Source organism: Schistocerca piceifrons, chromosome 5, assembly GCF_021461385.2.
Source record: "Schistocerca piceifrons isolate TAMUIC-IGC-003096 chromosome 5, iqSchPice1.1, whole genome shotgun sequence".
In the NCBI taxonomy this organism is placed as follows: Eukaryota; Metazoa; Arthropoda; class Insecta; order Orthoptera; family Acrididae; genus Schistocerca; species Schistocerca piceifrons.
The window spans coordinates 664,285,446-664,297,821 of record NC_060142.1 but is presented as its reverse complement, the minus strand read 5'-3'; the positions used below and the strand labels follow the sequence as shown (position 1 = coordinate 664,297,821).

The 12,376-nt window shown below is 41.7% G+C and overlaps 1 protein-coding gene across 5 annotated transcripts in view; it reads left to right on the top strand.

Annotated features, from left to right (window-relative positions):
• LOC124798133 (alpha-N-acetylglucosaminidase) overlaps positions 1–12,376 on the top strand; it is a 366,096-nt gene that overhangs the window by 101,019 nt on the left and 252,701 nt on the right. For all 5 annotated transcript variants that reach the window (XM_047261401.1, XM_047261398.1, XM_047261402.1 and 2 more), the window contains exon 10: positions 7,972–8,121. In XM_047261401.1, coding sequence (XP_047117357.1) covers positions 7,972–8,121 — 150 coding nt within the window. The remainder of the gene's footprint in view (positions 1–7,971; positions 8,122–12,376) is intronic.

The following is a 12,376-nucleotide window of genomic DNA, read 5'->3' as shown; positions in this document are numbered from 1 at the left end:
CAGACACAAACACACCACCACCTACTTTATTTAATCTATCCTTTCTGAACACGGTTTGCGCCTCTGTAAAAATTTCGGCAGAATTTATCTCCGGCTTTAGCCATCTTTCTGTTCATATAACAATTTCAGCTTCAGTGCTTTCTATCAGCACTTGAAGCTCTGGTACTTTTCCAACACAGCTACAACAATTTACAACTACTATACCAACTGTTGCTTGGTCGATTCTTGTCGTTTCTGTACCCTGTTCCCATTGAGACTGGAGCCCTTTTTGATCTTTCCCAAGATTGTCTAACCTAAAAAAACCACCCAGTACACACCACACAGCCCCTGCTACCCATGTAGCCACCTCCTGTGAGTACTGGACACCTGACCTATTTAGCGGAACCCGAAACCCCACCATCATATGGCACAAATCGAGGAATCTGCAGCCTACACGGTCACAGAACTGTCTGAGCCTCTGATTCAGACTCTCCACTCGGCTCTGTACCAAAGGTCTGCACTCGGTCCTGTCGACGATGCTGCAGATGGTGGCTGCACCCTGTACCCTTCATGGCATCTGGTAGGAGGAACCTTTCCACATCTTGGATGACTCTCCCTGGTATGCACACGGAATGCTCATTGGCTTTCTTCCCGTCCTTAGCTGCCATATCCCTAAGGAGCTCCATCACCTGTCTAACATTGGAGCTCCCTATGACAAGTGGTGGTGGTGGTGGTGGTGGGTGGTGGGTGGTGGTGGTGGTGGTTAGTGTTTAACGTCCCGTCGACAACAAGGTCATTATAGACGGAGCTCATGCTCAGGTTAGGGAAGGATTGGGAAGGAAATCGGCCGTGCGCTTTCAAAGGAACCATCCCGGCATTTGCCTGAAGTGATTTAGGGAAATCACGGAAAACCTAAATCAGGGTGGCTGGAGACGGGATTGAACCGTCGTCCTCCCGAATGCGAGTCCAGTGTGCTAACCACTGCCCCTGTGACAAGTAATCCCACCCTCTGCACTTGTCCAGACCTCTCAGGAAGACCAGCCACTGCTGCAACAGGCGAGGCCGCCCTTGCTGGCTCAGAAGTACTTTCAGCTGTGGGCAGCACCTCAAACCTGTTACGGAGGCGTAAGGGTACAGCCTTGTGGCCAGCACTGACTTTTGCCTTCCGCCCAGGGATTCACGACCCCGCCACAGTTCGCCAATCACCGTCAGGCAAGTGTCGATGGGCAGGGACGTCCGAATCTGAGGGTGCGGTGGCATCAGAGATCCCAGGCGATGCTACAGGTTCCAGAGGCGCCAAAGCGATCGCCTCGTGTGTCCCAATGTCACTGTACCCAGGGCAACAGCCTGGAGCCTGTCGACCACAGCCAACACAGCTTCCAGCTGTTTACGGACGATGGCCAATTCCCCCTGAATCCGTACACAACAGGCACAGTCTCTATCCATCAATAACAATTTTTTTCCTCTCTTCTATCTCACAAGCCGTTCAAAATAAACAGATGACTGATGAATATGCAAATTTGCCCTATTCAGGTACTAAAACATGATGCTGCAACTCTCAAATACTATAATACACCCGAAATTTATGAATTAAACTATGCAAGTACCCAAAACACGCAAAGAAATTAAGAAGTAATCTATGAAACAAATAAGTGAGCTCAGAGTACGACTTGCTGCTGGCTGCTGCTTATCCAATGGCTGCAGGGAGCTCACTGGCTGTGACCAGCCGACACTGGCCATTCAAAACAAAAACAGATGACTGACAACTACGCGAATTTACACTATTCAGGCACTAAAACACGATGCTGCAACTCTCAAATGCTGTAAGACACCCAAAATTTATGAATTAAACTATGCAAATACCCAAAAACACACAAAGAAATTAAGAATTAAACTATGAAACAAATAAGTGAGCTCAGAGTACGACTTGCTGCTGGCTGCTGCTTATGCACAATAGTAAGACACTAGAATAGCATTTGGGAGGATAGTGGTTCTAGACACCATTCAGCCATCCACATTAGGTTTTCTGTGCAGTCTATAAATCTGTTACGGATAATGCTGGGATGCTTCCTTTGATAAGGACATGGCTGACTTTCCTCTGTGCCGCCCCCCCCCCCCCCCTCCCTGCCCTGTCTCAATTACTGTCTCTGTTACTGACAGCTTGGGGTTATCAGGTTTGGTGAACAGTGCAACGGAATATCTGAGCCAGTCTTTAAAAATAACTTCAGTAAAATGGAAATGAAGTAGCATCCATCATAAAATCCTTAAAATCTAAGTGTTCTAGTGGTTATGATAACATATCAATGAAGTTAATCAAAGAGTGCTCATGTGAGTTGAGTTCTATCTTAAGTTATTTGTGCAATCAATCTCTTATCAGCAGAACATTTCCAGACTGGATAAAATATGCTGAAGTTAAGCCTCTTGTAGAAGGGGGATAAAGAGATACCATCAATTTATTGACCAATTTCACTTTTGCCGGCTTTCTCAAAAATATTTGAAAGGGTTGTGTTCAAGTGGCTCCTTAAGCATCTGACTACAAATAATATATTGTCCAAGTCAGAGTTTGGGTTTCTTAAGGGTTCTGATATAGAGAAAACTATTTATGCTTACAGTGAGAGTGTACTTAATTTATTAGATAATAAATTAGAGGCTACTGGCAATTTCTGTGACCTGTCAAAGCCTTTGACAGTGTGAACCACACCATTCTCTTAAGTAAATTAGAATATTATGGTGTCACCAGTAGTGCTGCGAAATGGTTTGTGTCTTATCTAACAGGAAATAAAGGGTGTCATTGCGAAATACCTGTGCAGTAAGCAGTCAGTCTTCATCTGACTGGGAATTAATTACATGTGGTGTTCCATCTGGGGTCCATTGCTTTTTCTTGTGTACATTAATGGCCTTGTTTGCAGATGATACAAACATTGCGATAAGTAGCAAGCCAAGTACAAATTTAGAAATAACTGCTAATCAAATTTTCACTGGCATTTATAAATGGTTTAAAACTAATTCACTCTCATTAAACTTTGAAAAGACCTACTATAAGCAGTTCAGAACCTGTAAGAGGTTTCCTTCCAGCATGTGTATAACATATGAACACATGCAGATTGAAGAGGTTGACATTGTTAAATTTCTGGGACTACAACTCGATAATAAATTTAGTTGGGAAGGGCATACCACAGAACTGCTTAAATGCCTAAACAAATCTGTATTTGGTGTGAGAATGTTGTCAGATGTTGGAGATATAAATATAAAAAAGCTTGCATGCTTTGCTTAATTTCATTCTGTTACGTCATACAGGATCATATTCTGGGGTACCTCATCAAACCGAGCAAAAGTTTTTAGCATGCAAAAGCATGTAATAAGAATTGTTTGTGGTGTAAATTCAAGAACATCATGTAGAAACCTATTCAAGGAACGTTGTATTCTAACCATTGCTTCTCAGTATATTTATTCCTTGCAAGTAATATATCTTTATTTCCAACCAATAGCTCAAAACATAATAGCAATACTAGGAATAAGAACAAATTACATAAAGACCTAAAATCACTTACCTTGGTGCAGAAGGAAGTGCAATATTCAGGAACACACATTTTCAATAAATTGCCAGCAACTTGGTTTCAGACAAAGCATGGTTTAAACAATGTTTGGAAGACTTTTTGATAGGCAACTCCTTCTACTCTATAAGTGAATATTGTAACAGAGACTGTTAGGCCAGCTTAAGTAAAAATGTCTGTTTGATTTCAGTTTTGACAGCACTTTGTCACAACCGTCAACATTACGTATTTTGTGTTTGATAAATTTATTAATAGTGCATGACAATGTTTCGTTCTGACAGTGTATTAATTCTGTAAATATTAGCTGTTGCATTTTACTGTATTGTATTCACCTATTTTGACTATCTCCTGGCAAATGATCAGGGTAGTAAGTATTATATTCAAATGTTTTATGTTTTTTATGTTATAGTTTCTGACATGTTCCACACCCATGAGAATCATCTTATTTTTTAGGTCTATGGAACGAAAACTGAATCTAATGTAATCTAATCTATCTCCTGTAGTGATCTTGTAGTCAACGGGACATTAAATCCTAATCGTTTTTCCTTAACATTGATGTGGCCCATTTCAGCAGATTGTCTGTCACAGGGTATGACATTTGGTTGTATCCCTTTGATCTGAGTAATAGTGCAAAGTGTATTGAATCAATTAGTCAACAATCAGGAAGACTGCATGGTATGGTCCAACACGAGACAGGGAAATGAGCTGTGTTGTTTGCTTACACTGTGCAACAGTGTTGCACAGCCCCTGTTAGAGTAGTGGTTATTTTTGTCTTTTCAGTTTGCCTGCTCTGTTAACATGTACCACTTAAACCAAGTATCACACTATCCCAATTTGAAACCATTCTATTGAATGGGCGTATCTTGATAAACATTTGGTTTGTAGTAAGAAACAGATTGACATTTTCTGTTGAAACACATGGTGAGAAGTATTTGTTTAGACTGACTCCATCTACACACTGCAAAATTAAAATTGAAAATATGTGCCAAAACACTAGACAAAATGCACCTGATGACACATGAGACACATCCAGTATATTGTGAACAGTAATGGTCCTATCATACTTGACTTGCATCAGATACTACATACATCAAAAAAAGTTTTGCATTACCCCAGTTCCCAGAACTCCTGAAGATATATGTTGACTGTGGATACTGTATCACAGACACAGTCCCTTTGACTGTTCAGAGATGTCACTAAACTGCCCAAAGATGTAAACAACCATGCAGGAGCAGCGCTTATTAGCCGCTGGGGATCCGACAGCCGATCAGTACCAGTCATTCCACCAGGAAGGAGGTAATCGGCTCGTGTTGTCTGAAGTTCAACCATGCATAGACAGTCAATACTGCAGTTTGATCGCATCCACATTGTTACTTTGTGCCAGAAAGGGCTCTCAGCAACGGAAGTGTCCAGGCATCTCGGAGTGAACCAAATCGATGTTGTTCAAACGTGGAGGAGACAGAGAGAGACAGGAACTGTCGATGACATGCCCAATGGCTACTACTGCAGTGGGTGACTGCTACCTACGGATTATGGTTTGGAGGAACCCTGACAGCAATGCCACGGTATTGAATAATGCTTTTCGTGCAGCCACAGGACGTCGTGTTATGACTCAAACTGTGTGCAATAGGCTGCATGAGGCGCAATTTCACTCCCGACGTCCATGACGAAGTCCATCTTTGCAACCATGACACCATGCAGCGTGGTACAGATGGGCCCAACAATATGCTGAATGGACCGCTCAGGATTGGCATCATGTTCTAACGTTCTAAAGACTTAAAGTGTGAATGTGAATCTGCGTTATATCGGATTATTCCCCAAAACCACCTTCCACTTCTTTATGAGGTGATTTAAACTTGGAACTTGCAGCCACTCTTCTTTACTGGCTAGCCGGCTGCTGGAAACCCTCTTGACTTCTTCTCCGTCAACTAACGCTAGGTACAGGAATTTGTAGGCTCTTTCTACTTAATGAAATAAGTAGACATACAAACTTTACTTTTTGTCAATTAACGATGTATTTGACCTCCATACACAATAAAACTCACACTTTACGCATAAATATGTAACTTCCTGTAAGTTTTTTGTACAGCAGAACGTCAGAAACAAATTGGGTTACAATTAAAAGAAAGTTGGCTTAGATACCATAACTTCTCTTAACACGAATCAGAAAATAAGTCTTGCCTATGGCAACGTTATGTCAAGAGTTTTTAAGAGATCTTTTTCAACTGTCCTTGTTTTAATAACAGTAGTCAGTGACACAATAAGCACAGAGCTGCATATAAACTCCATGGTTCTTCTTACACATTCACTAAACCATTTATGGATTGCCCAAGAGGTACTTGTCGGTGCCATTCGTCCGCTGTTTCTACTCTCTTCCCGCGACTGATTTTAAATCTGCACACACAAAAATGTGACATGCAGAAGGTAGGATTCTACCACCCTCACTCATATCCAGAATATCGTGTGTTTGAGACGGTAGAAGGCTGAGTGGTTCCAGAATTTACACAGAAATTCTCGAATCACTACAAAGTTCTCTTCACCGATGAGTGTCGAATATGCCTTCAACCAGACAATCGTCGGAGACGTGTTTGCAGGCAACCTGGTCAGGCTGAACGGCTTAGACACACTGTCCAGCGAGTGCACCAAAGTGGAGATTACCTGCTGTTTTGGGGTGGTATTATGTGGGGCTGACGTATACCGCTGGTGGTCATGGAAGGCACCATAATGGCTGTACAATATGTGAATGAATGCCATCCTTCAACCGATAGTGCAGCCATATCGGAAGCATATTGGCAAGGCATTCGTCTTCATGGATGACAATTCGTGCCCCCATTGTGCGTATCTTGTGAATGACTTCCTTTAGGATAACGACATGCCTCTACTAAAGTGGCCAGCAAGCTCTCCAGACATGAACTCTGTTGAACATGCCTGGGGTAGATTGAAAAGGGCTGTTTATGAACGATGTGACCCATCAACCGCTCTGACGGATCTACGCTGAATTGCCGTTGAGGGATGGGACAGTCTGGACCAACAGTGCATTGATGAACTTGTGGATAGTATGCCGTGAGGAATACAGGCATGCATCAGTGCAAGAGGACGTGCTACTGGGTCTTAGAGGTACCGGTGTGTACAGCATTCTGGACCACCACCTCTGAAGGTCTCGCTGTATGGTGGTGCAACATGCAATGTGTGGTTTTCATGAGCAATAAAACGGGCGGAAATGATGTTTATGTTGATCTCTTTTTCCAATTTTCTGTACAGGTTCCGGAGCTTGCGGAACTGAGGTGATGGAAAACTTTATTTGATGTGTGTATTTTCATTTCTGATGATGTCTGTACGGTAAGAATGATGTGATGAGTTCTATTTGAGAGGAAGTCTTCAATTCACATATCTGTCTCGGTATTCTATAAGCAAGTATTTTGTTTACCTTGTGACTGTATGAATGTGTACTGAACACTTGCCAGATGGCAATAAACACAGAATCAACCTGGTCCCTACTATTTACAGCCTTCTGGATCTTATGAATGAACTGAGCAAGCTGAGTTTTACATCATCATTGAACATCAAAACTGTGATTTCTGTTGTGCCTGAAACATCAGTGAGTTATTGTTAATATCTGAGAGTGTGAACCATTGAGAAGTTTCTTGCCAAACAGAGGATCCTTTATTAGTGGAAAGCTTAGAGTTGTAGAAGTATACATGAGGAAGTGACTGTCATGTCAAGAAGACAAATCTTCAAGAAGACACAGTCACAAACAGAAGATGATACAAACAGTAGCTTTGAAAGACACAGGTCCATTTACCTTGGAAAACAGAAGAAAGTTTTTGTATGGGCAAGACAGTTCTAAGATTAAGTCACAAAGCTGTCAGAAAAGTGGATTGAGACAGCAGCACAGGACAAAATGGAAATCAAGAAATACGTCAGTATTTCGTTCTTTATCACACATGCAAACTTTTTTTTCCCTTATTCATTTATGTCTTAGATATAACAGCATTTATGTAGTTGTCATGCATAAGAATATATTAAGCAAGTTCAGGGGCAATGAACATTGTTTTGTTGATGTCTTTCTTGTAGTTTATACCTGAAACCTAGTTTATACTACACACTTTTTCTGATATTTGAACGAATACCAAACTCTTCTGCAATCAAAACAGTAACGTATTCTCTTTTTGTTCGGGAAGTATTTCCTGTATATAAATGAGAATTTTATACAATAATATGTAAGTTGCTGCTTTTGAAAAAGGATTTACTTTCCCAGCTATACTTAGTAACTGCTGTTCGCCCACTAATACTTGTTTATTGTTTATCTGACACATTCATTAATCTTCACTGGAGCTTTCTTCCTGTACTAATAATTTGACAAACAGCATTATCTTATGTTATAGTCCTGTATTGAATGATTGGTGTGTAATATAATTCTTTGTATCTTCCGTTTCAGGGTCGTATGATTGTACTGGACTTGCAGTCTGAACTCAGTCCACATTACGAAGAACTGGATTCGTATTTTGGTCAGCCATTTATTTGGTGCATGCTGCATAATTTTGGTGGCACCCTGGGTCTCTATGGTGCTATTGAAAATGTTAACCGTGTAAGTAACAATGATGGCCAGTACCTTTTAAAAAGCAACTGGGTGATTAGAAATCAGTAGCATTATTTTGTGCAATATTTTGTAATTTTAATAACTATGTCTTAACACATTATGATGAGATTCTTAGATCATATTCACCATGGGAATTTATTTGGATTTAAACTGCTGTATTCATCTACCTGCATTAGCCTATTATACATTCCATCTTAATTGTGCAGAACAGAACTTTTCCACATGCAAAAGTCCTCTTCTTAGTATTTCACAGTTGCTGTGACTGTGAAACGAGACAGTGTAGTTGTTAAGGTATTAGTCATGAGTTCAGGATTAGCAAGGTTTGAAACACCATCTGGCTAGATTTAGATGATGTAGTTTTCCTGAATCATTTGGGAAAAATACTGGAGTGGTTTCTTTAATGTGGCTATGGCTAAATTGCCTCATCCCTGTCCATTTGAGTTAATACCCCCTATGTGATGAACTTGACATTAATGAGGTATTAAAATTTAATTTTTCTGCAATAATCAGTGGATAAGTAGTAGAAATATTTCATTAATCTGTTGATAACCTGCATGGGTTATTAAAATAACAAACGTTATAAAGAAATGAAATTATCTGAATGATAATATGTAAACGTGGATAGACTGGTCCCCACATAATACAAGAGGTATGAAGAAGAAATGGAAAATTGCTTAGCTTTCAGACTTCTTAAGAAAGCACCCCCTCCTCACACACACACACACACACACACACACACACGTCACTGTTGTCGAGGGATGCTCTCTCTCTCTCTCTCTCTCTCTCTCTCTCAGTTTTTTGGTAATTGTCTCTATTTAATAAGTATTTGGTGGGCAAGATTACAGTAGTCTCTCTCTCTCTCTCTCTCTCTCTCTCTCTCTCTCTCTCTCTTCTGGCACATTATACAGCTTCTGGCATGTTCTGCAGCTTTTCATCCTTCACCATGTGGTTCTCATTGTTGAGTTTGATCAACCATTCCTATTCCAAATTTTGCAGTAGTGTGGATCATGCAGGAAAGTTCGCCCAATGAAATTTACATTTCCAGCTTTGTGCTTTTCTATCTTTGCCAGCTGCCTTTCTGGCAAAAATGATACACCGAAAACCCAACACGGTAGACATCCTGTTGGGGGGGGTGGGGGGGTGGTTGCATGGTGGTAGCCCCCCAGACCACGGAAGTATCGGACTATTGGTGACTGTGCTGAAAACTCCCTATTTATGCCAAGAAGTATGTGTCTGTCATTGCTGGGGCATGGGGAATCCGGGCAATGCTCCAGATAGCCATTGCTGTGGCAGGTTGGTGCCCGTGGGGGTAATCGGTGGTACCAAGGTTGATGACTTTGAAATGAATTGGCTTAAACTTTATTCTGTTGATGGCCACATGGCCCCAGCAGTCTCTTTGGAAGGAAAGGATTAATACAATGTGGAGAGATATGATTCCACAATGTTTCCTTCCCTGGGTGCGCTGTGGGATGAACATAGAGCCAAGAAATGGGGAGAAATACTCCCAGCAATACTTAGTTTTCAGCGTTGCAGGCCTTTGATAAGATGTGTGACATTCTTATAACTATCACTCTCCATAACAGTCTCAGTGGGGCATAGGGTATCGTTTCCCACTGTGACCTCCTTTTACAGACCGGTTACAAGTTACATGCCAATTTGGAATTGTGTCCAGAGAAGGTCAAAGGACAATAGGGTTGACACTGGGGCCTTCATCGCCACCTTTGAAGATGACTCGTTGCCTGAAAATGTCAAGGTGATGATGTTGGGATGCACTGTGAAATCATATTTTCCCCTTTCCATGTGGTGCTTCAAGTGCATGAGATTTGAGCACATGTCTTTGAGTTGCAATGCCAGCCCCATCTGTAGACATTGTAGATGTCAATTGCACTCAAACGCTCCTGTTATCCCTCTCCCTGTCTGTGTCAGCCATGCAGAACACCGTTCCCCCTCTTCAGCAGACTGCACCATATTCCAAAGAGAAAAGAAAATACAAGCATACAAGACTTTTGAGCGACTTGTGTACCAGGAAGCCAAGAAGTAATACAGTTGTTAGCATCCTGTACATACGACAATGATGTTTGCTACAGCTATGATGACATCATCCTCTCTAGCAAGAGTACCCTTTCCCTTTGCTTCTTCTATGCTGAGCCCTCAAGGCTGCTCGACTAGACTCAGTTTGAAGCCATTTTGACTATTTTTCAACCTTTCTCAAGAAATATGTAAAGGTTTTTTTTAATTTACCGCTACCAGTCACAAACTTTGTCAACTATTGTATTACTTATTTATTTAGCAACATGTTTCGAGGGAATACCTCATCTTCAGGCTAAATGGCGTTACAAATACTATTTTACAATAAGGTCATACAGAACAAAGATAACTACAGCATTTATGAAAAGACTATGTAACATCAGTATGACCTTATTGTAAAATTATTTTTGTAATGTCATTTAGCCTGAAGATGAGGAATTCCCTTGAAACATGTCACTAAATAAATAAGTAGTACAATTGTTGACAAAGTTAGTGAGAGGTAGCAGTAATTTAAAAAACCTTTACATAGACTTCGTTTCCTGGAGGTTGGGAGCTGGCGTCCTATTGTTTCCCCCACACCCACTTTGGGATCGTTGACTCCCCATGCACTGGAGACTTCAATCCCCAACCGCCAGCCGGAGAAGAAACACCCTTCTCTGGCATCCCTCATCAGGGAGGGGTCCCTCAGGACACTCCCAAGATTCTGCTGATATGGAATTGGGTACCAGCCAGTGGCTGAAGGAGCCACAGGTTGCTGGTCATAGGGCTTCGTTTTCCTATTCTGTCCCTGAAACCATGGCAAACAGTTCCTCATGGATGTCAAAATCATCCAAGGAGAAAAGGTACAAAATGGAGACATCCAAGATGAAGGAGGTTCTGATAGTTCCTATGCCACTGGGCTCCGGGGCAGAGTTCGGGGTGACTCCTGTGGCACTGGATTCCCCTGCACAACCTGCTTCAGAACTGATGTGTGTTGATGCCATATCCTCACAACTGTGGTTGCAGGCGAGCCTGGAGCATGACCTGCCTCCTTGGTCCCCTCACATTCTCACAGGATACAAATAGTGTGATCCCCCCAGTAGAACTGTAGTGGTTTTATCCACCACCAGGCTAAGCTGCGACATGTTCACTTCTGTGTTTCCTCTGCTTTCTGCATTGACCTCCAGGAAACTTGGTTCCCAGTGATGCAAACCTCTACCATCAGTAGCTATTGAATTTGTATGTGCATTCTGGACTCTGTCTATGGTAAATGCATGTCACTTGACACAAATTTGAGGCTGTGGCTGTTTGTGTGAAGGTGTCTGAATTTTACTGTCTGTTACGGGTATTTCCCTCCTGATGGTGAGGTGTCTCAGAACACGGTTGTCTGCAGTGATTTCTTAACTCCAGTCTGCAGTGATTTCTCAACTCCACCCACACTTTCTCAATTTGGGTGATGTCAGTGCCCACAATGCTTTGTGAGATGGGACTACGACCACTGGCTGTTCCAAAGCTATTGAAACTATGTTCCCAGAGCTTGATATTTGTCTACATCTACATACATACTCCACAACCCACCATATGGCACTTGTCGGGGCGTATCCTGTACCACTCTAGTCATTTTCTGTCCTGTTCCACTTGCAAATGTAGCAAGGGAAAAACAACTGTCTGTATGCCTCTGTGTGAGCCCTAATTTCTTGTGTCTTGTCTTCATAGTCCTTACCTGATATGTTTGTTGGCAGCAGTAGACTTGTTCTGTAGTCAACTCTAAATGCCAGTTCTCTAAATTTTCTGAATAGTGTTCCTGGGAAAGAATATTGTCTTCCCACTAGGGATTCCCATTTGAGTTCCAGATGTATGTCCGTAACACTTGCGTGTTGTTTGAATCTGCTGGTAATAAATTTAGCCCCTGAATTGCTTCAGTGTCTTCCTTTAATCTGACCTGGTACGGATTCCAAGCATTCAAGCCATACTCAAGAATAGGTCACCCTGGTGTCCTGTATGCAGTGTCCTTTACAGATGAACCACACTTTCCCAAAATTCTCCCAGTAAACCTAACTTGACTATTTGCCTTGCCTACCACAATCTTCATGTGCTCATTGCATTTCATATCACTTGGTAACATTGTGCCCAGATATTTAAAGGATATGACTGTGTCAAGCTGGACACTTTTGATGCTGTATTGAAACATTATAGGTTTGGTTTTCCTTCTCATCTGCTTTAACTTACATGTTTC